This window comes from Euprymna scolopes, chromosome 27, assembly GCF_053919585.1.
Source record: "Euprymna scolopes isolate OS-2025 chromosome 27, ASM5391958v1, whole genome shotgun sequence".
Classification (NCBI taxonomy): domain Eukaryota; kingdom Metazoa; phylum Mollusca; class Cephalopoda; order Sepiida; family Sepiolidae; genus Euprymna; species Euprymna scolopes.
The window spans coordinates 49,869,914-49,897,784 of NC_136508.1; the positions used below are offsets into that span (position 1 = coordinate 49,869,914).

At 33.6% G+C, this 27,871-nt stretch overlaps 1 protein-coding gene across 1 annotated transcript in view; it reads left to right on the plus strand.

Annotated features, from left to right (window-relative positions):
* The window catches only part of LOC145248847 (peroxisomal biogenesis factor 19-like), a 108,102-nt gene extending 81,436 nt beyond the window's left edge, over window positions 1–26,666 (plus strand). The window contains exons 2-8 of the mRNA XM_080110568.1: window positions 43–170; window positions 2,535–2,739; window positions 5,164–5,249; window positions 9,061–9,264; window positions 17,083–17,259; window positions 17,983–18,027; window positions 25,861–26,666. Coding sequence (XP_079966694.1) covers window positions 43–170; window positions 2,535–2,739; window positions 5,164–5,249; window positions 9,061–9,264; window positions 17,083–17,259; window positions 17,983–18,027; window positions 25,861–25,935 — 920 coding nt within the window. The 3' untranslated portion in view covers window positions 25,936–26,666. The remainder of the gene's footprint in view (window positions 1–42; window positions 171–2,534; window positions 2,740–5,163; window positions 5,250–9,060; window positions 9,265–17,082; window positions 17,260–17,982; window positions 18,028–25,860) is intronic.
* Window positions 26,667–27,871: the final 1,205 nt, after the last annotated feature.

The following is a 27,871-nucleotide window of genomic DNA, read 5'->3' on the forward strand; positions in this document are numbered from 1 at the left end:
AGATGCAAACTTCTAATATGATTTTACTTATTGTAATTGCAGGTGCATTGCAAGATTTTGATACGCAACCAGGTTGTGGTTATGGTGCATCAGTTTTAGGTGCAAATGAAGAAGAGCAAGAAGAAGTGAGCGTTGGAGGACTGGGGTCTGCTGCATCAAATTCATCAAGGGTAATTTAAAACTAAATCCATTTTTCATTCATGTGACCTTAACGATTACTTTATCAATGGCAAATATCGTGCATTTCTTTTCTCATTTCATAAATACTCATCCAAATACTCTTGTGGTGGTTGTAAACATCAACATCAAGTTTATATTATTTTGAATATTTGGACTAGTTCTCATCTTCGAGTGTTATTTGCACTGACTGGCAGTTTCAACGTTAAACCTGTACAAACTAGCTTAAGATCACAGCATCTGCATAGGAATGCGAGGTGGTTAGTCATTTTTGCTAGTTTTTCATATAGTTTTTCAAAACTTTTCCATTTATCGCATTAATTTGGGTCCGTACCAATGTTTTGGAATTTTTTAGATAAGGATTGATAATTCATATTATTTGGATTACTGTTCTCATCTGGAGTGTTATCTATTATATAAAAACGAAACTGTGTGTGTGTGTGTGCACGCGCTTCTTTGTATGTCTGGCAAAGGTTTTTTTTCAGGGTCGGCGGCACTCAGGGGAGTTACCACATCTTAAAACTATTTATATACTCCCTAGATTATAATATCGCCGATTTACAAAAGGAGGTCGTCTCTATCTTTTATTTGAGCGACTCTTACACACTATTTTTGCGCTATTTCTTACTCTCACCTGTTTGTTTGGCTTTTCCGTATAAAAAAACAAAACTAAAAATCGAAAGCGAAGTGTGTTCTCAGCACGTCCAGGAGCAATGAGCTTTGATCAATGCGGGGGAAAACCCGTCATATTAAACAATTGCTATTCATTTGGACACTCCCCCTTTTTGTGGGGAGCTGGTTTTCTCAAAACATCTTGGGGGGAGAAACAAACAAATATGTAGAAAGTGTAAAGCTTAACTGGCTCTCCATGATTTAATTTCTCTATGCCGTGATGTTTGACCTAGAAAAGCCGATGTTCAAGCATTTAATTTCAACGATTCTCACTTCCTCTGTCCTCTTAGCATAGCGGTAACGTGTCACGTTTTCTTTTTCAACTTCACCTCCAGGCTTTAGGTTCGAGCCTACCTGCCTACCAAAACTTTTTTCCTACAGACACACACCGACAAACACCCGAATGATCCTGCGTTGCGTACAGATTTGTGTATTGAAGACAAAATAGTGCCAGCAGATCTGCAGAATTCAGGAGACCGAGAAAGTTTAAAGCTTTGCAAATCTTGCTCTTGCTTTTGGACGACAAACTGGTTCTTCTTAAAGGGTTTATTTTCCTATCACAGATGTACCATCTTCAGCCTTCACCTATACCCACAATTAAACATGTCGGAAGGTGACGGTGGCTCAGTGGTTAATGACATGAACTAACAACCTGGATGTGCTAAGTTCGAATTCAGTTCCTTCCACAGAAACACTTTCATGTGGGGACCTAGTAACTTTCGCATGGTTCCCTCCTGTAAGTACTCAATATCTTTTGAGAAAAAAATCCTTACTAGAAAGATGTCAGGGGAAATGAATGCCAACTATGATCAACATGAATTATTCTTAACAGCAGGGAGGTGATAGTGGTTCTGTAGTTAATGACATGAACTGACATCTTGGGTGTGCCAAGTTCAAATCCAGGTCATTCTGCAGAGACACTTTCACTTAAGGATGTTGACTACCTTCACATAGTCTCTATTATAAGTATCTGATATTCTCCTGGAAGAAATTCTTGATGAAGGGATGTCAGGGAGAAGAATGCTAACTATGATCATCATGATTGATGATTAACAACTAAAGACAGCATGGTGCATGTTTACATAGAGAACCTTCCGGGCAGACTTGGACTTGGTTGGAATTTTCTTTTCTTTTTTTTCTTCTTTTATTGTCTTTTTTTTTTGTTTTTTTTTGTTTTTTTTGTTTTTTTTTTCTTTTTTCTCTTCTTTTTTCTTTTCTTTTTCTCTTTTTCTTTTTCTCTTTCTTTTCTTCTCTTTCTTTTCTTTTCTTTTTCTTTTCTTTTTCTTTTCTTTTTCTCTTTCTTTTCTTTTTCTCTTTCTTTTCTTTTTCTCTTTTTCTTTTTCTCTTTCTTTTCTTTTTCTTTCTTTTCTTTTTTCTCTTTCTTTTCTTTTTCTCTTTCTTTTCTTTTTTCTTTTTCTCTTTCTTTTCTTTTTTCTTTTTCTTTTTTTTTCTTTTTTTCTTTTTTTTTCTTTCTTTTTTTTCTTTTTTTTTCTTTTTTTTCTTTTTTTTTCTTTTTTTCTTTTTTTTCTTTTTTCTTTTTCTTTTTTCATGCTTAAGCATAACAAACGGCGGAAAATGTTTTTGTAAACTGAATCCTGACTGACTTATCAAACAACATGCACAAATTTAAAATTTATTTGGTGATGAATTTTTTTTAAACGAGAACCATTTCATCTTAATTTCAGAATCATCCTCAGTCGCCGCCTTCAGCTTCTACCAATCCATACTTTCCGCCTCCCTTCAGTGGTTTCCCATCAACACAGGAAGGAGACGACTCTGCTGGTAGAGACCTGGCTGAACAACTTGACGAAGCCATGCGCTCTTTCATTGGTGATGACCCAGAACTTATGCAAAACATTGAAATCCTTGCCAAAGCTGCAGAATCGGCCGGTGAGTCTGGAAAGTTATGCTCTTAACGTTTTAACCCTAATGTTTTAAGTTCGTAATGTGCACCTCACAATCATAATATTTTCCTTAGCTTTTGTAATATTACAGATTGCAGTTTTAAAATCCTTAACATATTTATTTTAGAAAAGTAAAAAAAAAAAAAAGTAATTGCACCTTTTTCTTTCTTTTTTTTTTTTTTTTCTAATGTTTTTATTTTTGGTGTTTTTTTTTTATGATTTCATTATTTCTTGTCAATTCTGGTTTCTGATTGATTGGTAGCAGAACGTGAATTAATTTGATTTGTCAGTTCTTAGCAGCATCGTTTATAAATAGAATCTTCCAATTGTAAGGGACCATCCACCCATTATAATTCAAAAATATTGCAACAAAATTGAATTTTTTTTTTTTTTTTTTTAAATAATTTCATTATTTCTTGTCAAGAATTAGTCACAGCTACCTTTTCATTGTAAATTATCCCAGATTTATTTTTTAATAATAAAAGTAGTCAAGTTGCAGTTTTCTTAATAAAAATTTTTTGACTTTGTAATGTTTACAATTTTTTTTTTTTTTTTTTTTTTTTTAAATAAAAGTAGTTACATATTTCTTTTCTTAAAATTTCTTGAATTTGCATTAGTTTTAGCATCCTAAAGTCTCGTATGAAAAATTTACAAATCTCTTAGTAAAATGACGTTGTAGCCATCGGATCAATGACGAGTTCTAGAAGAGCATCCACTGTAGTAATTCTTTCAGTCTGATTTTTATTATTTTTAATCTTTTTAGTCTTTATTTTTAAATGCATTTTTCTCATATCTGTGTAACTTTGATAATTTTTGAGTTGTAAGTCATGTTTAGTTTCAGTACAGTTTCCGATGGTTAGTTGTTCTATACAAGTCCTGGAGGTGACTGGTTCTCAGTAGACAGTTATTGAGTTGGAAGCTACAGACCAAAAGATTTTTCCCGTGTTGACACAAAGAAAATGTCTACAAGATTGCTAAAGAAAAGGGTTTAATTTTTATGGAGCAATTCTGGTTTCTGATTGGTTGGTAGCAGAACGTGAATTAATTTTATTCATCAGTTCCTAGTAGCATCATTTATAAATAGAATCTTCCACCTGTGGGGGACCATATAATTAAAAAATATTGCAATAATATTGAATTGATTAAACCCAAGAGCTCAGGTTAAAACATTTGCTGAAAGCATAATCGTTATCCTAAGAACGATCAATTAGGCTAGTGTGGTCATATTGTTAGGGAGAAGTCCGGGCGATCAAAGAACAATAAGTCAATCCCAGGAAAGGTGACCTATAATAGTGTTATGAAGCTGGATCCAGGTAAACAAAAGAACAATGGGAAATCCCGGGATTTAAAATGACCTATATCCATGACGTCAATCGGCCTGGAAAGCTAACCATTATTAAATGGGTTAGACTAAAACTAGCAAGAAAGTGCAATAAACAAATGCTAGCAGAAATAAGGTTAACAGGTCAATCAACAGGAACTATGACCCAGAGTGTTGCAAACAATAAACAAGCTGGCGAGAAAAAGATCAACAGGTCAAAGTGATATAAATAAAAAGAGCAGAGAAAGAGACATAGAAAAATACAGGTTGACACCAAGCTCTGCGACCCACCCTCGTTCTAACCTCCATGGCGATGATGATAGCTATGACTGTTACTTGAAGTGTAAATTGTAAATAAACCAAATCTGTATTATAAACAATAAGTCTCGTATTCATTTAAAAATGAAATAACTGTCTGTTTATACAACCAAGACGATCATAAGCCATTCAATATCTGTAACAATATGGAGCATTTATCCTCCTGAATAAACCACTGCAAAGGCAAGGATGGCTTAAATTGCAGAAATGTTGACTGGCCAAGGAAAACTTGGAAGCAAGTGATTAGTCAGATTAGCAAGTAATCAATGGAATTTGAAGACGGTTGAATCGCTGAAGTCTGAAAATGTGAGATTGAACCTGCGTAATATCTGAAAACATCTTATCTCTGAACAAAGGGAAAGTGACGGTAAATGAATGAAATTATTTTTTACTATTAGTTGATTGAAATAAAAAATGTAAAGTAAAATTTTAATCCTGTTTCTAAAAGGATAATTTAATTTAGCAATTAACTCAACCAGAATGCATTTCAGTTTCTTCATAAATAACTTAGTCATGATAATCTTTTTATTATTAGTAAAAATAATTTCTATATTAATACCATAGTACCTTTTAATGTATGTACACGTAATTCCAATATCCCAAGAATTTTTTTTTTTTTTTTTTTTTTTTTTTTTCAATTCCCAGTTCTGATTAATCGCGTCAACACTAATATGTATATTTCAATTTGTAAAACGTTTTTATCTTTCAATAATTTTGACCAAATGTTATGCATGACTTAACAACTGACTATATGATTTGTTTATTTGTAAGGTGATTCTCCTGAGGCCCAGAAGGAGTTTGCTGATACTCTTGCTAAGACGTTGAGCAGTTTGGCACAAAATGCTGAAGGTTTACAGGTATAAGAAACAAGTTTTTTGCTTTGATCTTTTTATCATCAGGTTGTTATTTTATACTTTCATCTCTTGTTTTAAATGTTGATTATATTTCCGATCGTTTTTTTTGTGTTTTGTTTTTATTAATAACTAGCGAGGGGTACCCGGTGTTGCCTGGGTGTTTTTCATGGTATGTGAAAAAAAACAGGTGCCCGTGAAAAAAAACGAAGCCTTCACGACGTGCAGTTGGAAAATAGTAAAGTGTTTAAAAAAAAAACAAAAAAAAAACAGGTGCGTGTTTTTGATTGACGTGACGGCGGTAGGTATTCAGCAGTAAGCATTTTGTGCGGGACAGTTTTGAATGAGGTGAATAAATCAGTTTGTTTGTTTTTAAAAACCCGCTCCCTGTTTATTAGGAGGAGTGAAATGAAAGCTACATTCCGATATGACGAAGTCGACATTGAACAAACGTTAGACAACTGGCTTTCGGCCTGTTATTAGAGTCGAGTTTCGCTTTTTTTATACCGAAAACAGAATGTAACGCGTGCCGATGCAGGAAATGTGGAATAATTAACGTTTGAAAGTCAATAAAATTAAATAGACAGGCGAGCTCCGTGGGTAACTCTGAGATATTACAATTTATAGATATAAAAAGTTTTAAGAAGTTATGAACCGAGCAAGCGCTTCTCTGAAAAAAGCCTTTCGTGGACATCGAGGAAAAGCGTACATACATACACACATACATTTTCGCTTTTCTACATATACATATATATATATATATAGATGGAAATCACTCCAGACAAGGCGTGAAGCCACTTGATGTAAGGAGCTATCAAGAATGAAAGATGATTATTGTAAAGACAGGAGATGCCTATTAATCTTAGTCTTAAAAAGATCAAGGCTATAGGTAGGAGAAAAACGGTCAGCAGAAAGAGTTCCACTAGATTGCAGGTTTTGGAAAGAAGCTAATTGAATAAGGAAACTGTATTACAATGAGCTATCAGAACAGTAAGTTGGAGACCACAAGATCAATGAGTCAAACAAACTGGAACAAAGGAAGCAGGGAATAGATCAGACAATTCTGAAGAACACCGGCCATAATAGTGTTTATAGAAAAGACTGAGACTAGCAACATCACGTCTGTGAAAGAGGAAAAAGGGTTCGGGTGGATCAGATTACAGATACGTTTCTGCACTTTATCAAGAATGCTTAAATGAAGCAGAGATTACCCTATCCAAATATGACAACCGTATTCCATACATGGTCCGATAGTAGAATACTAGAATAGCCTCAGGTTTGAGAAACTGCTTAAAACAATAGAGTATGAATTTTATGAGAAGCAGAAAGAGCAATGGATTTAATATATGAAGTCCATAAATAGTAGAACCATCTTGGGGAATAAAAGAGACCTGCGTATGATTGAAAGACAGGAGTTGACTCTTAACAGGATTAAACGAAACAAACCATATTTATTAATTTATTTATTACGGACTATTATCCTCATCTTTCTTAGTTGTTGTTTCACAACATTTCGGCCAACTATTCCTCTGGCTTTTGTTAGGTGGTAACCACAACGGGATAGGAATGCCAAATCTCTTAATTGCATTCTCAGCAATTACTGCCATCCATAATTGTCATATCCCAGCTATGGATGGCAGTAATTGCTGAGAATGAAGTTAGGAGATTCAGAGATTTTATCCCGACAAAGGCCAGCGGAATAATTGGCCGAAACATCATGAAACAACAATAAAAATGAGAATAATAGTCCACGATAAATTAATTAATAATACTCATCTCGATAATGACTTCCAATTAAATGATATATAAACCATAATTAGTTATAATTGACAGTGGTCCCAGGCTCACCAAAGTTATGACGACAGATGGATTTGATTGGTTAGTTTAATCATCGGATGTAGAAATCAATGAAGTGAGATTTCAGTTACAGAATAACATGTACAACAGTTATAATCTCCAATCTTACAAAAAGAAAAGTATTATGAGAAGTAAACAAAATACTTTCTCTATTGTTTAATGCATTGTTTGGAATCAGGGGTGTAGATGTTCTGTCTGTTAAGTATGGGAATCTGTTTGTTGAATATGGTAACCTGTCTGTTGAATTTAAGGAATCTGCATAGAATTTCAAACAGAACCCTTTATTTAATCGTCCTGTAAGTAATGACTGGGTAGATGTCCTGTGTAATTTGCAGTTGTATTTTTGAGTGTCATCTGCACTGAGAATTGAACCTTCAACCTCCAGAAGAGTGTAACTTCAGAACCGAATTTTACCACTTACTTTATCCACTATGGCATGGGTCCAAATAATATGAATAATCAACCCTCATCTCAAAAATTCAGAAATGTGGTCTTCTCTGTTTGATTAATGTATTCCTTTTAATGCAAGGTACATACTTATTTCTGTTTTGCCAGTTATTTATGACAAACATCGGTCAATGTTCTTTAAAAGAAAATATTTCTAATTTCAAGATTTAATCCTGATCGAGATCAATATTTTATTTTTGATTAGTAAGAAGTGACAGGAGGAACTAACCCTCTCACAGTGAAAGTCATCCTCCTATCACTCATTAAAAATAATAGTGAATAAATTGAATTTCAAATTTGTTGAAAAGTTCATAGTTCTTTTTTTTTTTCTGCTAAGCTTTCTAATGTTAACAATTGTTTTTCTTTTCTTTTCAACACTAACTTTTCTTTTGTTTAGAGCAATATACAGGCAATTAAAGATATCTATTAAAATTTACAACGAGTATTGATATGTTTTGAAATGTTTTAAATAATTGATAATTTGGATTATTTGGACTACTGTTCTCATCTTGCATATTATCATTGTTGTTTCACAAGGGAAGAACAAAAAATAATCACACACTGTAGCAAAGTCACAAACAATTTTGTCCACACGACCCAATATTATCCTGAACAACTCTGTTGATGCGAACCCGGTCACTTCCAATAATTCGACACAGCATAATCCCAAACAACTCCGATGATTTGACGTGACACAATAATGAACAACTCTGTCGACGTAACACAATGCTATCCCGAACATTGACTTGACGTGACTCAATCTCAAACAACTCCATTGACTTAATGTGACACGGCACAATTCCAAACAACTCTGATGATTTAACGCGACATGATCCCGAACAACTCTGTCGACATGATCCCAAACAACTCTGTCGATGCAAATCTGAACACTTTGACAATTCAATACAATACCAAGCGCAGTGACCAACATGGCACATTACCAGAGCAACCTTGGGAGTTACTTGCTGAATAACTATTATCGGCTTTTTTATAGCCTTTGGATGAACTCATTTTAGCCATAGGTAGGCCTGACTTAGCCATTTGCATACAATTCTTGAGCACTTCCATGCATGCTTGTCACAATCACGTTTCGACTGATGCTATCTCTGATCTTCAGGCGCATCTTGCTGAACTCTGCAAATCTGTACAAAATTTCCAACTGAATTTCTTATTTAATCCACTTCACCCCAAAACAAAATAAAATGCTGAGTAATAATCAGTTCCAACAGTCTTCTAGAAGTTGCAGGTTCAATCCCCATTAAAGGTGATATAAAAAAAAAAAAAAATCAAATTACTTAAGACGTCTACCTTGTCATGGTTGACTGAATCAAAACAATCTAATTCCTGAGATGTTAAATTAATGGTTCAGTTTGAAATTTCATACAGATTCTCGAGTTCAATAGAACTCACCTGAAGATCAGAGGTTACATCCACCGAAATGAATAATACATTTTTTTTTTTTTTTTTTTTTTTTTTGTACATTTTTCTCTATGTTATATTCTTTGAATTCCAGGAACATTTGAATGAAGAGGATTTGAACCAAGCATTTAGTAATCTGGGTCTTAACCCAGAGAATGTTGGCGTCGGACTGGATGGAAGCACTGGTGGTGGAGGTGGGGCTGATAATCCTGACATTCTTCCAGTCATGCAGAACATGATGAAAACGCTCCTCTCAAAAGAAGTCCTCTATCCATCCTTAAAAGAAATATCCCAAAAGGTAAGTTAGTATTAAAAAGATAATTTGACTTCTGAAACGGAAAAATGATAATCGGTGTAAGCCCTTCCAATCTAAGACGTTAGGTTTACTAGGAGATTACTCTTTGTAAATTAATCGGTTATTTTTTTTTTATTTTATTATTTGGCATTTCTACATTTTTAGGATGAAATTTTGGAAATCATAAAACTGAATTTCACATGAAAACAATGGCATACATATTCGTCGTATTTTTAAGATGATTATATCCAAAAATTACGAAAATCGATAAAATAGAAAATTATCTATTAAAGAAAATAAAAAAAATTTTTTTATAAAAGTGATCGTAAGACACAGGAAAGTTCAAAGGGGGGGGGGTGATTTTCCGTTTCTATTTAAACCAGATGGCGTCAATTTTTCACTTGTTAACACGGTTAAAGTTTTTTTTTTCTTTTTTAAATAATTCAGTAATATTCAAGTAATTTCGATTGCATAATTTGGAAGCTACCATTGTGAGTTATTAGATTTGATAAAAAAATCAGCAGAAACCATTGTTTTTTATCTGAAAACTCTATTTAGTGACTACAAAATTTCGTCCCAATAGTGTAGAAGCACCTATTATTTCAATCATCAAAAATAAGAATTATAAAATGTTTATCTATCTATCTATATATATATAAACGGCAAAATGTGTGTGACCATTTTGTGTATGTCTTCAAAAGGCTTTTCTCGCACACGCTCCCGGGGTCGTTACTATCGCTTAAAACTGTGTATATAGGTCCTAGGATTTGGGAACGCATGTAGCTTATAGATTTATTTACGTCGACTTTTAAAAAATTATTGCTATTTTGGCTTCTCGCGTGTTGATTGGGCTTTTTAGTATAAATAAACTGAAACTAAGCTCAAACGGACGTTCTCGGCATTGCGCCGGGAAAAAACGTCCAGCGTGACTTCTATTTGACCTTCTTAATTAGGTCAAATGGAAGCAGCAGAGTTAACTTTTATTGCGCACGCCTGTTTTTATAGTTAAATAAATAAATTCAAACCTGCTTAAAGTTGTCTGTCGCCGTGGCTCAATGGTTAACATAGCACTTTTTTTTGTTTTCACACATTGATTTCCAACTCAAGGGTACGGGTTCGATTCTCATACTCACCTACCAAAACATTTTTTTTATTTTTATTATTATTTAACACCCTCCCCCCGGAGTTTTGATTTACCTCAAGACACCCAGGCATCGCCGGGTAGCCCCCGCTAGTCTATATATATATAAAAGGCAAAATGTGTGTGACCATTTCGTGTATGTCTTCAAAAGGCTTTTCTCGCACATGGTTCCGATGTCGTTACGATCGCTTACAACTGTTTATATGGGTCCTAAATAATAATATATACGATTTGGGAAAGTGCGTCGCATCTAGATTTATTTACATCGACTTTTACAAAATTATTGCTATTTTGGCTTCTCGCATGTTGATGAGGCTTTTTCGTATAAAAAGCGAAACTAATTCAAAGTTAACAACGTTCTCGGCATTGCATCGGGAAATGTCCAGAAGCAATCAGCTTTGATCAATGTTGTACATCAGACAATTGTTATTCAATCTGGATAATTGGGAGCTGGTTCCCCTCCCCCCAACATCTGTTGGGGGAAAAAAAACAAAAACAGTCAAACTTGGGTAAACAACTGCGTGACTTCTATTTGACCTTCTTAATTAGGTCAAATGGAAGCAGCAGAGTTAACTTTTATTGCGCACGCCTGTTTTTATAGTTCAGTAAATAAATTCAAATGTATGTCACGGTGGCCTAATGGGTAACATTGCCTGTTTTTTTTTTTTTTTTTTTTCACACATTAATTTCCAACTCAAGGGTACGGGTTCGACTCTCCAAAACATTTTTTTTATTTAACCCCCCCCCCCCCGGAGTTTTGATGTAACCCCCGCTAGTATATATATAAAAGCGAAAATGTATGTTCGCTTTTTGCGTATGTCTAAAAAAGGCTTTTTTCAGAGAAGCGGTCGGTTGCCTAACAACTTTTTAAAACTTTTTATATCACATGTAAATCGTAATATCTCAGATTTAACAACGGAGCTCGCCTGTCTATTTAATTTGCTCGACTTCGGGAAGATAAATATTCAACAGTTTTCGCTCACCGCATGTAGGTTAGGCCTTTTCCTATAATGTTTCCTCAGTACCCCCAACGTCTTGCTACCCCGTAGTCAAAAGTTAACCTCATTAAGTCATTAAAACATGCACCTGCCAAATCCAAGTAATTAAATAAATTCAAACGTCTTTCCGTTAGTTAGCGTCTCGCGGTGGCCCAATGGTTAAAACCGTCGCACTCTTTTTTTTTTTTTTTTTTTTTTTTTTTTTTTTCACACTTTAATTTCCAACTTTGCCTCAAGGCTTCGGGTTCGATCCTCATACTTACCTACCAAAACATTTTTTTATTTTAACCCCAAAGTTTTGATTTACCCAAAACTACACATACCTCCAAACCCCCGGGCAACGCCGGGTACCCCTCGCTAGTATTTAATAAATTATATATTTTACTATCCATACCTATCCGGTGTTGCTTTGGAAACGTTTTTTTACTTTCATTTCTTTTTTTTTCTTTTGAAGTTAGTATAAATTCTACAAATTATGAAAAATGATCCAGTAAAGACGTGCTAAATGTATTTTTTAATAAAAAAATCATCCGCAATTATGTTTAAAAATAATAGACCCTGTAAGTCAAGGGAGATAAATCAGTTTGTTATACTGAATTAGCCACACAACTCTTCCACATTAAAACGCATGATAAAACTCGATAATTCAATAAATTATATTTTTATTTGTAATTATTTTTTTTGAAACCCGATACTATGACCACAAAAGCACATTCAAAAATAAAAAACACCGTATAAAAACAACACTAGCAAATAAATACTGGGAACTCAAAGAAAGCGGACATTCGCTGGTAGTCGAATGGAAAATAATGAGACAAGCTACCACATGCAGACATTTAGACAACCCATGTAAATTATGCCTCCATGAAAAATTTTCTATCCTGTACTTTAAAGAACCTCAAAATCTATTAAACTGTAGGCGGGAAATAGCAAACAACTGTGTTCACAAAATAAAACTTACTCTAGGATAGCGATACAAAATAGCTTTAAAACTAACAATAACAATAGAAAACAAACAAACAAATAAATAAATTAAATAAACATGAATATACATAAACGATCACACACATATATATATATATATATATATATGTGCATGTATGTGTGTACACATAGGTATATTTATATGTATATATAAAAAAAAAAAAAAAAAGAACGTCTACCTAAAACCACTAACCTAGTTCTAAAACAGATCCTTTGTTTGATAAAATGCATGCCCATTGGCTGATAGGAAGGGGCGCGGTGGATACTAGAAAGCTGATTGGCCAACTAGAAATCCTCAACATATATAAAAACAAGAAACAACCACAAAATTCGTGCATAAGCCTGACGAATCCTATAGTTGGATGAAACGCAAAATATTCAGTGTAGCTTAATCGCCATATATATTTTATAAATTACTAACTAGCTCTACCTACGTATTGAGCACTTTTGAAGTAAATACTTTAAGTTTACGCATAAATCTATACTTTCGTATATTAAATTTATATGAATAAATGAAGTAGTTATATATATATATATGAAAGGATGAAACACTAGTATCTGTAGATATTTTTAAAAAATATTATAGATTACAGTAATACTTATGTCAGCCTCTTAAAGAACTCGGTTCTTATTGTTGAGCACTTTAAAATTGAAGTGACAGTTGATCACTTGAGCTCACATCTGCAAATCATGATATTATAATCCTTAAATCACTATGGATGGCCGTCTCAACATTTAATATAAAATGTTTAAATTTCAACTGTCTTTCTCGTGCTTAACATTGGCCATGAGATTTGTTCCTTGTTAATGAAGTCGAAGATGGTTTTATGGCCGGGTTCGAATCTCCCCACCAGCTGTAATCATGATTCCCCACACTGATGATTCTCAAAAGGATTAAGCACTATAGTCTCTAGGTATTTAAAAAATTATTATAGTAATAATTATATATAAATCCAGGCTTGAGATATTCAAGAGTAGGAACTAATGAACTTAACGACATTGTTAGATAGTGCTTGATAACAAGAGCAAAATATTTTTTTATTTATTCAAAGGTAAACACATTTGGTCGCTACAAACAGCCATCTGTTTCAGTCAATGATACTTTGTCAGTCGATCCTGAACCATTCAACGCTATATTTTTTCTATAGCGTCGAATGGTTCAGGGTCGCCTGATGAAGTCTCATTGACTGAAACTGATGGGTGTTTGTAGCGACCAAATGTAACTGTTTACCTTTGAATAAATAATTAAAAAAAAATGTATATCTCACTTAAGGCAGTAGGAATTAAAAGTTTACCAGACAAAAGCAATTGTAGACTTAAATCTAATATAAATATTAATATTTACATAGTAATCCCAACCAAATAAAAAAGCTCAATACAACCACAATAAAAAGTAGAGCTTGTTTTAAGGAAAAGAAAGCAAGACTGCAAATTAAAATTTATTGTTTGACAAAAAAAAATAAAATTTTTTGAGTATTCTGTCAAACAATAGATTTCCTTGTAAATTTTAATTTGCAGTCATGATTTCTTTTCCTCATTTATATATATATATATATAATCTCATGATTTTTTTATATATATGTTTATATATATATATATATATATATATATATATATATATATATATATATAAACAGTTTCATGGTAAACAACTGTTGATCTCTTAAAAAATCAATTATTACTAGTACTATAGTGAATTCGAAAGAGCAAGTTGATGCAGTGATTGCAGGTGATTGAATGACTTACTAAATATGTTTCTAACGAATGATAACAATTTTTTTTTTGTATAGTTTTAAAGGTTAAAAACTTCCAAGACACTAATGTCATGATTTTTTGGGGGAGAGGGTTACAAAACTTAAATATTGCAATCATTTAGAGAAGACTTTTCTTATTCATAATTAAAAGTAAAATACGTAAAACACCTTTAAAAAGGGGGGGGGACAAAAAATGAAGCGGGGAGTCAGTTAACCGGTTTCATTCTCACTTCCTCAAAACTGTGTTGAGGGATTTAAAAGGGTGAAATCAAAAACATGTGCATTATTAAAATAAAGAGGAAAAAAAGGAAAGCGATTAAAATAAAACATTTTTGAAGATCCTAAAGGTGAATCACACAAACCCAAGCATTCCCTCTGCTTACAAAGAGAAGGTCTCCATAACCGAACGTGAATAGTCTCCAAGATCTTAAGATGGAAGGTTGAGTGAGCACAACTCTGAATTGAAAATGAGTTTGTGCTGGAGTTTACTGCACATGACAGGTTTTTAGTGAAATGGTTAGCTATTGAAAACGCATATGTGTTGGCAACTTTGTCTGTTGCTCGTTATGTCCCATTTTTGATTTTGCTAGGTATGTGCTGTTGGACACTACCATCCAATCTCAATGTTGTTGAACCTATGTAGTTAGCACCGCAACTATGCTTAAAATTGTAAATTACATTATTTTTTATATATATATATATATATATATTGTGATTCAATGAATTTCAAAAAACCTTTATTGAAATGAAGTGGTTGAGTTTCATATCAAAGATTTTTATTATTCTAAGCAAGACAAAGAATACTTTAGAAAATTAATCTCCTTAACCTATAGGGTTTCGATGTCTACCATCTCATCAGAGGAGAGAAAATATTAGCAAATATTTATAAAGGTATGTACCCTATTTGCTAAAGTCAGTGAAGTGTGTGTGTGTATATATATATATATATATATATATATATGATGGAACGATTCCAATATTTTTACCGATTCTGATTCTTTATAAATCTCTAAATATTTAACTATAGAGTTGTATTTTTTTCCTGATTACTGTAAAAACACACATGTTAAATGTGCAAATATTTCCTTAACATAAGAATACACTTGTGGAGGATGATCTATCAATTTTAGCTTCACTGGTCGTTTAAAATCAATAAATGTATATTGTTTTATTATTATCAGCAATGGAAGATTTTGTTTTAAACAAAATCAAATAAAAAGGAAAATTAAAAGAATTGTTTTGGCATCGGAAAATTGGTAAAATTTTTCCGATACCCTCAAATATTCTGATTTTTCCAATTCTGATTAATTGTCCCAACACTAATATATATATATATATGTGACACTTACGTCACCCGCGCGTCGTCCAGTGGTGGAATGCCCCCGGTTGTCGGATCTGGTGTTTTCTCGGCGATGATGTCAACGGCCGGTTTCCTGAAACAGACTTGTCATGCAAAACAAATGAAGGGACCAAGTCAATAAGCGTTTCTTTTTGTTTAAACTTCTTTGTATTCAATCAGGGTACAATCGCAGTTAGCTGTTTAGTTAGGGACTGGCCACTTGTTAACTGCGAGGTTTTCTCTTCTCTCTCCGACAGACAACTCAATTATCTACGTGACAGGGTCAATCGATGGGGGAATCTTCGTTCGTCGGACCCAAGGAAGCAAAGCTCTCTCTCTAACTCTGACTGTCAATCTCTCAAGGCTCGCTGCTTATATTGTGGGGGCGTGGACGGGGTCTCTTCCCGTTTCAGGTCGTTGGTCAATCAGAATTAAGGGATCACTGTCCGTCAAATCTTCGCCAGGCGGCCTATACCCAAAAAAGGAGCTGTCTTTCTTTCTCTGTTGGCATTCGGGTGTTCTCTAATGGAACTTGACAGGTCGTAAAAACAGAGATGCCCAACTTAATTATTTTTGAGAGGACATAAAAACAGCTGAATCCGATTCCACAAAGGCCACGCGTCTTTTCAATAGGGTCACTTATCGCCCCGCTGTTTGTCGACTGTTTGCTTTGTACATCGGAATTTCATTGGTATCCTCGCCACCCACGGGCTGTCATGGCCAATTTAACGTCATCACGTTCTCCCACCATAAGCTATGATCTTATCTTTTTTCTCTTTCTTTCTCTTCCTTTCGTCGTTTACAGCTGCCTTTTTTTTCCTTTTCTTTTTCTACGGGTTCACCGCTACTCTTGGCCTTTTGGTCAGGATCAAAGTGCAGCATCTGTTCTTCGGATGCCGCACTTCCATTTCTTGTTCTCTTTCGGTGGAGGAGAAATCCTTCACGACTGGGACAATTCTTATTTTTGTACCCTTGAGCGTCTCTCATACACACACACACATGAGGCAATTAGAAATGGGTGGTATTGATACGAGATTGAATGATAAACTTATTTTTATTTGTTTTTACTTTTTGTTTAAAATAAAAACATTGGAAAACTGAGTAATGATTTAATTTTTTTTTTTTTTTTTTTCATTATTATTAAAATAAAAATCATTTTTAATTTTCTCAGACTTTCGGTGGAATTTATCTAAATTATAGAAGATTGTGCATAAATATAGATATGCCAACCATGTGGCACACGCACATAATCCAGATGTGACTTTAATGTAGCCATCATGAAAATCAGACAGTCTACGTTCTCTTCTAGAGTAATTGGTCATGGATTTAATGTGGTTAGCAAAATGAAAAAAAACCCAAAAAACTCACATTTTACAAAGTTTTTTATGATTAAGGTGGATTCCACCAAAAGCTTCAGAAAATTAAATAAAAATGATTTTCATTTTTTTTTTTTTTTTTTTTTTTAATAAAAAAAAAAAATTCTAACATTATTCGGTCTTCTAATTTTTTTTTTTTTTTTTTTTTTTTTTTTTAATTTTACGAAATGATGCTTTCAAGGATGTGCTTGCTTTTCTCCAAATTATTTTTATTTGTTTATTTTAAAAGTATCCTAAGTGGTTGGAAGAAAATGAAGGAAAGACGGACAAGGAGTTAATTGAAAATTATACCCTGCAATACAACCTGATGAAAACCATATGTCAAGAATTTGAGAAAGAAACTTTGGCAGACAGTGAAGATACCAAAAATCACAGATTTAAAAGAATACTGGAACTTATGCAGGAAGTAAGTGCGATTGTTTTTGTTTTGTTTTTTTTCTCCACCCCACCCCCCTCTATATTTCACCCTTCACCATTTTGGGTGGAGGAGGAGCATCCTACTGGATGCTAGGCATTTACCTCCTATTTCACACACTCCAACCAAAAGATCTTTTCAAGATTTTAACTGTCATTTTAAATGCAATTGTTTGTATTTCTCTTACTGGGTATATTTGCCAATTAGTTTTTTTAAAATCCCTTTCTATGAATCTGATTGCTACTATAATTACTGAACTAAGATTCCAGTTTCTTTTCATGCTGTGCATAAGACTTGGGTATTTCATTATCTTTTGCCTCTTGGTTCTGTTTAAGCCAGCACCATTATATTGTGTGTGGACTAGAAAGTGTCAGTATTTGTATAGAGTGGTGATTTAAAAAAATTTTTTATTTTTTTTTAAACCAACATATTTTGGATGAAATCTTTACATTGAGGACATTGCGAAGGCTGCTGTAAGGAAGGTGGGTTCCCTCTATCGTGCTAGAAAACTACTCACACTTGAGAGTATCCTGGCCTTCTACAAGGCCATCATTCACCCAATTAAGATTTTAAAAGAATCTGAATCTAATTATATCAGAATTGTGAAAAATATTAGAATCATCTTATCACTGTTAATAATAGTTAGAAACTGTTCAATGTTTCATCTTAATCTGATGTGTATTTGATTTAATTTGAATTTTTTTTCCCCCTCAGATGCAAGAATTGGGTCAGCCTCCAAAAGAAATTCTTGGAGAAATGGTATGTAAACAAGTACATTCTTTTAAAGTTAATTGACACTTATCCAGAACTCCTTACCCCATAAAGAATAATAAATAATAAAGATAGGGTTCAAAATAGACTTTGTGGCCTCGTGGGAAATGTCTTTTTCTCTTCGCTGCAACCTCTTTCTCACAGAAGAGATGTTGCGAGTTTGTCTCTGATGTATCGTTATTTTTATGGAAACTGTTCGACTGAGCTTCAATCTATGGTCTGCCCTCGCCAAACGTTTACAAGAAACACTCGGCTAGCTGAAAACATTATCAATAATTCCCCCCCACTCTTTATCTATGCCTAAACCTAAACGTAGATTCCATGATCAAAGCTTTTTTCTTAGAACTGCAAGCCTGTGGAATTGTCTTCCGTTTTCCTGCTTTCCAGCTGTCTATAATATGGTTGTCTTCAAGTCCAATGTGAACAAATTTCTGATGAGCCGTTACACTTAAGTTAACATTTACCGAACTTCCATTACTATCGATTACTATATTGTCCTTTTGACTACTGTACACTCTTTAACCCTTATCTGTGAGTGGCCTCTCGGCCTTGATAAGTGGTGACGCCTATGTAAAAAAAAAAAAAAATCTTTGATGTACATACTTATGACAAAAGGAAAAGTATCATATTCCAAAAATCATGTAAATTGATCTAGTAATTTTATTTTTATAAAGAAAATCTTTTTTCTTTTTTTTTTTTTTTTAGCAAATTTGAGTTTTTTCCCAATGCATTTCCCACTCCCCATGTTAAGAATGGCTTTTAAAAATCTCGATTTGGAGTTATTGTCCATGTTCCTTCAGACTGTTTTCAAGATGGCATTGTGAGATCGTGATTCGTTGCTTAGCTATACATTTTATTTTCTTATTTAAAAATAAAACTACTCAATCAATTTGTGATTATTGATGTACAATATTTTGTTGCCATAACCGGTATGTGTATCATACAGATGATTTTTTTCAGGGATGAAAATTCTGAACAATCTTTTTTTAATTCCTCAGCTTTTCTGCTTTTACAGAATTTCCTATAATGCTTTTTTTTTTTCATTTCAAAATGTATTCCCCCCCCCCCCAAATGTTACGTATTCGTTGCGGCCAATTGTTGAAAATGCATTTGTCCAGTCTATATAACTGTTAACATCTACTTTTATTGCTGGTATAAGCATGGACATGGGCAGCGAGTAAAACAACACAGTTGATCTATAAAATATAATGCTTTTATTTCGCACTGAAAAATCATCTAGGGAGGAAAAAAAAAATTCAAATGCATTTTCAACAATTGGCCGCAATGAATACGTAACATAAACTAGTGGCTGCACCATGTCGGCACACACAATGCTGAGTCAAACACAAAATCAAGTACACTCAACATCGTCTTTCCATCAATGCTTACCCTGTAAACTCGGAGTATGGGAAATTCCCATTTACACAAAACAAAATCACTGAAAAAACAAAAATACCATAACTAAGGGTAAGGATAATGGGTAAACGTTGGATAAAATGATGGTTAAAATTATTACGAACTTGCCAAGATTCGAACCTGGGATCTTCTGATCCATAGCCAAACGCATTATCCATTGCATCACAAGTCCTGTCCGTATGCCGATAGATGTTAACGCAACTGCATACAGACCAAAAACATAAGAATAAGCGAAGTAAAAAAAACACACAAAAAAACTAACGTAAGGCAAACGAACGATGTTAAATGTAAAAATCTGGAAAACAGAAAAAATATTTAAACTAAATCAGGTTATGATGTCGTCTGACGCATGCGTAGAATTGATCTAGTCATGAGAGGACGGTTTTTGCTGACCCCCCCCCCTCCTGTAGAAAAGTGTTGATTTCAGGGTGAAAAAAAATTAACGTTTCTAGAAGTGTAAGCCATTTTGAGTTTCAGAACAGTTTCAGATGGTTCGCTGTTACACACAAGTCCTGGGAGGTGACTTGTTTGTAGTAGACAGTTCCACAGAACAAAATATTCTTACCGTGTCGAAACCCGGGAAAAGAACATGTGAAATTGCTCCAGAAAAGGTTTAATATTTATGAAGCAATTCTGGTTTCTGATTGGTTGGTAGTAGAACGTGAATTAATTTGATTCGTCAGTTCTTAGCAGCATCGTTTATAAATAGAATCGTCCGACTGTGTGGGATCATACCCCATTAGTGTTCCAAAATATTGGCTGATTTTTCGATATTTGTCGGGCGAAGGATGGGGCTTTCATATGAGACCAAGTTTTTGAATTTTTGTTCAGTCTGTCGAAAGTTTTTAGCAGGCACACAAACATACATACATACATTTTCGCTTTTATATATATATATATATATAGACTAGCATTTTAGCCCGGTGTTGCCCGGATGTTTGATTGTGTATGTTAAGCAAAAAAAAAAAAAAAGTGGTAGTAAGAAGGCAGGCTCAAACCCATACCGCAAAGGAGGAAAAGAACGGGGGGGGGGGGTCCCTGACATCGGAAGTGACTTATGTTTAAATTAAGGCTAGACAATTGAAAGGAGAGGATGACTTTCAAAAATGTCAGCGAAAAAGCGACCCCCCCCTCCTTCCCCGTAGAAAAGTGCCCAGTTGAAGGTGAAGATATTAATGTTTTTAGCCAATTTTTCGGTATTTGTCGTTTGAAAGGTCGGACTTCAAAACAATACTGATCTTGATAAAATCTGTCACCTCTGTCAAAAGTTTTAGGCAGACATGCAAACATACATACATTTATATATTGGTAACTAAAAATTTTCGACCCTGTCCCAATTAAAAAGCTTGCCCTATCTCTGAATACTCTTTATGTCAAATTTTAAATGTTTAGACTAGAAATTGTCTGAGTAATTTGGTAGAGATCGCAGAGGTCAAATTTGTTTTAACTTTAACCCCTATTATGACCCCTGAACATTTATTGTTTAGGGCTCAAATCAAGTTATTAAGTTAGATCCATGTCGAAGAAACTTATATCTAAAATTTCAAGTGTTTAGACCCAAAATTGTCGGAGGAGTTTGGTAGAGTTCTTAAAGGTCAAATTGTTGAACTTTGACTCCTTAACCACCAAATTTCTGGCTGAAAACGGATTACAAAGATTTTCCCAAATCTCAATACTCTATATATCAAGTTTTGCATCTGTAGACTGAAAATTGACAGTTATTGCGGTGGAAAATGTACACACAGACACATACATTCACTTTTATATATATATATATATATAGATAGATTTCTCATTGTCTATTGTTTCCATCTTTTGACCGATATGCTCTCACATATTTCTGGGTCAAATTTCAATAGACAATGGTGGAAAATCCAGAATTCCTCACATAGAATCTAGCTGCGTGTGTGCAACCCATCGAATGTTTCTCTTTCTGGGATCACCTGCCAATATCCAACACAAATGGGTTTAGTTCAATTTGATTGCATTAATTGTGTAATTACTTCTACTAGCAGAACCTGTGGAAATTCTACAGTAGTTGACAATTTTTAAAACCTATGAATAAAAAATAAAACAAATAATAAATTTTAAAACAATTTTTTAGTAAATTCTTTTTAAAGCGAAAAAGAATTGATTTAAAAAATTTAGATTTAAATTTTTTACAATGAAAATTCAATGCAATACATTGTTGTTTTTTTTTGTTTTTTTTTGTTTTTTTTTTTACAAAGGCATCACCACATTATCAAGGCCCAGAGGCCACTCAAGGATAAGGGTTAAAGAGTGTACAGTAGAAATTGGTCAATATAGTAATCATTAGTAATGAAAATTTGGTAAATTTAATAACTTATATGGAACGGCTCATCAAGAACTTATTTACTTTAGACTTGAACACAACCATATTGTAGTCAGCCGGAAAGCAGGAAAACGGAAGACAATTCCACAGGCGTGCAGTTCTAAGAAAGAAGCTTTGTTCATGGAATCTACGTTTAGGTTTAGGCACAGATAAAGAGTGGGGGAAATTATTGATAGTGTTTACAGCTAGACGAGTGTTTCTTGTGAAAGTTTGGCGAGGGGGGACCATAGATTGAAGCTCAGTTGAACACTTTCCATGAAAATAACGATACATCAGAGACAAACTCGCAACATCTCTTCTGTGAGATCGAGGTTGCAAGGAGGAGAAAAGGACATCTCCTACGAGGCTACGAAGTCTATTTTGAACTCTATCAAGGCAGGACAAGTCCTTTCTAGCAGCTCCTGCCCAGATGTGGCAACAGTTGTTTTGTTTTCTAAATTTAATATAAAATGAACAGATGTTAATTCACTTGCATATTTTTCTAAATTATAAAAAGAAACTATAATAAAAACAACTTATGCCTGAAAGTATCCTGTACTTCTATAAGGCCACCATTCACCTATGTATGGAGTATTGTTGTCACATTTGAGCTGGTGCATCTGCTACTTGTCTCTCACTCCTGGACAGGGTTCAAAAGAATCACCAACCTGATAGTTTCTGAACTGTCATCTAGGCTTCAGCCTCTGTCCCATCAACAAAATGCTGCATCCCTCTGCCTGTTCTACAAATACTGTAATGGTGAATGCTCTGACAAACTACAAGCACTCGTATCCTACACCCGAAAAACCCAAAAAGCAGCTAAATCCCACCCCTACACAGTAGAGATCCCTAGGTGTAAGAAAGCCTTCTACTCCAATAGTTTCTTCCTGCTAGACTTCGGAACTCCCTTCCGGGATTCTGCTTTCCCAACTGTACTGACATGCAGAAGTTCAAGTGTAATGTGGACAGACATCTTGCTGCTCAACTCCCTTCTTAATATCCCTGCAACTTATGTCCCTGATAGTAGCCCCTACTTCAAAGTGGCACTGTGCCTGGTTTGGGGTGAAAATTGAATAATAATAAAAAAAAAAAAAAAAAAAAATAACAAAACTTGCAGCTGCTGGAATATACTGAAAGCGTATCAAATTTAAATATGCTACGAAACAAAAAATGACATTTATTGTATACTAATTTCAATTTAAAAAAAAAATGGAAAAGCAATACAATAAAATTTGACAAGTTACATGAATAAATATTTTTTATATTTTGTGCAAATAAATAGAAACTTTTTTTTTTTTTTTTTTTTTTTTTTAGAGTATTTAAAAAAACTTTTTTTGTAAGTTTTTAATGTTTATTGTTAGGAAAACTTTTGAATTTAATTTTTTCTTTTCAAGAAAAGTTGTAAGAATCTTTAGGAAAACTCTTGACATTTTTGTCTTTGTTTTTAAATATCCTTCCAAAAATGATGTAAGCATTTAAAATATAGATGTTATAATTCTTAATATTTGGAACCCTTTCCATTTTTTCTTTTTTTTTTTAATATATTAAAAAAAATTAAACTTATGAAAAACTGAACATTTTCAATTTTCTATTCTTTAGACTACTGTTCTCATCTTGAGTTATTTACAAGAACCCCTGGCATAATGTACGTAAAGTATTTGATAAAATTCAGTTCTAAGTTCAACTTGTGCAGGTTGAAGATTCAATCCTCAGTACAGTGATACTCTGAATACCATAGAGAATTACTTCCACTTATCAAGATCCAACTATGGATGACAGAACGAGAGCGTGCTACATTTGTGGATTGAATAAAGGGTTCCGTTCAAAATTCCATCCGGATTCTTGAGTTTGGCAGAAACATTGCAGAGTTCAACAAGATATGCCTGAAGAAGGTCGTAGGTTACATCGGCCAAAATGTTGTGAGAACAGTGTTCAAGATGAGAACAGTAGTTCGAAAAATCAAAAAAATATGATTAATCAATCCTCATCTAAAAAATTCAGAAACAATTTTCAACTTTTTAAAATGCGTCTTTCTTCACCTTAACGTAAAAATCAGGTGAAATTGTTCTTCCTACAGCCATATCATATTGAAAATGCTGGGTTTTGTCCAATCACCAAAGTTAAGCAATGTAGAGCCTGGTAAATACTTAGATAGGGAATACCAGATTCTGTAAGCATTTCTTTTATACATGGGGAACGCTTGGGAATTCCATGCATCTATGAAACTTCCTCCTTTAGAGGAAGCCAGTTCAACCCACCTAAGATGAGTGCTGCTTTGGTATGGAATGGCAAAGGAAACCTACGTTTTTTCTTAATATCGATATACATGTATCTATAATATAAAGGGCAAAATTCTGTGTGTCTGTTAAAACTTTGGACGCGTTGGAACATGATGAAACCGGTATTGTTTTTAACCTCAAACTTTCGGACAAATATCAAAAAAATTGGCCAAAAGCATTAATTCCTTCACCCTCAACTGGCCACTTTTCTACAAGGAGGGGTCGCTTTTTTTTGCAGATATTTTCACAAGTCATCCACTCTTTATGATTGACTAGCCTTAATTTTGATGTTCGCCACTTCCAGTTTTGAGATGGACGCAACGGCAAAGACGTCACTTTTTTTCTTTTTTCCTCCTTCGTTGTACAGGTTCGAGCCTGCTTGCTACCACTTTTTTTTTTTTTTTTTTTTTGCTAAACTTACACACACCCGGGCAACGCCTGACACCCTGGCTAGTCACAAATAATTCTTTCAACCAAGAAATATTACTTTTTAAAAAGCAAGATCATCTTAGTTTGTAGGAAATATTATATTTGTTTCATCTTAAGTATATATTCATGCATGTTTCCTTGAATATGAGATAGATTTACAAAGTCTATTTGATTCATGGATCATTCTTAATAAACTAAAGGCAGATAAAAGAATGTAAACGTCATACGCTTTCCTTGAATTTGCTTTATTTTTATTTTATTTGTAAAGTTTTTGACTAACTTTTAATCACTCTCCAGACTAATTGTATATATTTTTTTTCATAATAATAATTAATTCAGGTGGGTTGAACCAACTTCCCCTGAAAGAGGAAGTGACCAAGGAATATAAAATTTACAAGTGGTCTTCAGTCGCATATATATTCTGGCTAGGAGATTGAGACAATGTTATATTTTTTTTGCAGTTTTTGCAGGGAGGTGTTGATGTCCTATATACAGCGCCTGGTATTCCCAAATAGTCACCCATTTGGTACAAGCTCAATGTTGCTTAACTTTAGTGATCTATTGAGAACTGTTGTGTCAATGCGATTCTGCCATATATACTAATGTTGTATATGGTTTAATCAAATACAGAAAGCTTACAATATAATCATTAGTTTGCTTTTTAATGCAATTTTAAGTCCTTTAAGAGCCACTGAAATTACTGTATACAATTATAAGTTTTAACATTTTCTTTTTATAACAGTTTTAATAGTATGTTTGCATTTTTTTACCAGTTTTAATACTGTTTGCATTTTGTACCAGTTTTAATACTGTTTGTAGCTTGTACCAGTTTTAATACTGTTTGTAGCTTGTACCAGTTTTAATACTGTTTGTAGCTTGTACCAGTTTTAATACTTTGTAGCTTGTACCAGTTTTAATACTTTGTAGCTTGTACCAGTTTTAATACTGTTTGTAGCCTGTACCAGTTTTAATACTATTTGTAGCCTGTACCAGTTTTAATACTGTTTGTAGCCTGTACCAGTTTTAATACTGTTTGTAGCCTGTACCAGTTTTAATACTGTTTGTAGCCTGTACCAGTTTTAATACTGTTTGTAGCTTGTACCAGTTTTAATAGTTTGTAGCTTGTACCAGTTTTAATACTGTTTGTAGCTTGTACCAGTTTTAATACTAATACTGTTTGTAGCTTGTACCAGTTTTAATACTGTTTGTGGCTTGTACCAGTTTTAATACTGTTTGTGGCTTGTACCAGTTTTAATACTGTTTGTATTTTGTACCAGTTTTAATAAACTGCTTGCATTTTGTAACCGTTTTAATACTGTTTTTGCAACAGAGTTAATACTTTTTTCTTTGTTTTTACCATTTCAGGCTCCTGGTTTAGAATTTGATGCGAATGGTTTTCCTAAATTATTGAATTCTAACGATCAGTGTACGATAATGTAACTGGATGTAGATTGCCATGGTAACCTGTTCTTTCACGTTTCAAAGAGAGAAACTAATATCAGTGACGGCGATACATCGCTCACCTGCGCCCATCTCCTCTCTCGAGACTGCTCCTTCTTCTTCCTCCTCTCTTTCAACTTGCGAGAGAGAGAGAGAGAGAGCGAAGAGGTGAGAGAAAAATACGTCAGATGAAGAGAAAGAGAGATACAGGACTAAAAAATAAAAAGTAACGTTAAAAAAAAAAAAAAGCAGAATCGGTTAATCAAATGCAGGTGTAATGGACACATCTGGACAACAATTACAAACTGTGATCTTTTCATTCATTTCTGGTTCTTCGAAAACCCATTTGTGTTAAACGCTTCCCATAACCCCCAAACCCACTTACATTTTCCTTTCCCCTCCTCCATCCCACTACCTAGTTATTGTCGGTGAGAATGTGTGAGGTATGCCTGTCTATGTAGTATGCGTATGAACTCGACATGGTCATTACAAAGCCTTTATACGATTTGAAATTTTTTATAGATTTAAAAAAATATTTTTACATAATTGTTAGCAATCATGATTAACAATGCAATTCCTCAACTCTAATCAAGTAATCAAAACAAAACTGAGATTGGCTGTCTTTTATGAATGACTAGCACATGTACCTGGCATTGCCCGATATTAAACGTAATGCTAAATTCGTTTATAAAAAATTACATAAAAATAATAAAGATAGAAAGAAACTGAGACATGTGCATGCGAGTGTTTTTTCTAAACGGTTCACTTATAATAAAAAAAAAAAAATACTCGAGCCTAGATCCAAATCGAAACCTAAAGACAGTGAATCAAATACGATAACCATTAGGCCAGTTTGCCACGATCTTTAAAAAGTGCTTTCAAACCTACTTATTCTTAACATAAGGACGCTGTCATATGAATGATTCATGCATGTGCAGTTGTGAAACAGTTGACAAATAGATAAAATTCTGATGACCTCTCAAGTATCAATTTTTCAATTTTGACCCCTTAACAGCCCCCCCCCTTTTTTTTTTCGGATGAAAACTTATTCAAGAGTTTTCCACATGTCTGAATACCCTATATATCAAATTTCAAATCTATAGATCAAAAAATTTGTTGCTTGAGAGTTGTGCTCTCACACATTCTCAAGTTTATAGATATATAGATAGATAATACAATGTAGCCTGGCGATACTTGTGTGACATACTACAATCTCAGCCTCCAACAATCTGGTTTGTGTTTACATTAAACAGTCGATTAAAATTACAAAAACAAATTAATTATGAAATAATTAACTTGTTTACATTCCTTGAGGATGGTTAGGACATGCAACGACAGTTGGCGCATTATTTTACATATATATATATATATATATATATATATATATATAATATATGTATATATATGTATATTATTATATTATACTTGTTGCAATACAGCAATAGATATAATATATACACACACACTCAAAGTTGTAGGTATTCAAAGATTGTTAACTAATGAATTAAACAAGGTTATTAAGAGTGCTCAATAAAAGAGCAAGATATATTTTTATTAATATAAACAAGTTTACATGTTTGCGACACTAGATATGCTAAGTTTCAGAAAAATGATCAGTTAAAAAAAAAAACAGAAGTCCTCGTCTGACGACTTAATAAATGGTTGCTTTCCACAGAAGAAACCAGTCCTCAAAACACACACATATATATATATATATATATATATATATATATATATATATATATATATATATATATATATATATATATATATATAGATAGATATATAGTATACTGCTTCACTCGGAACAGACTTTCATTTTTATGCTCATCTTAAAAAAGGTTCAATCTTATTTATTATACTAGCATACAAGTGTTTCAATCCTTTACTGATATTTTTATATATAGTTCCTTGCATATATTTTTGATTATACTTA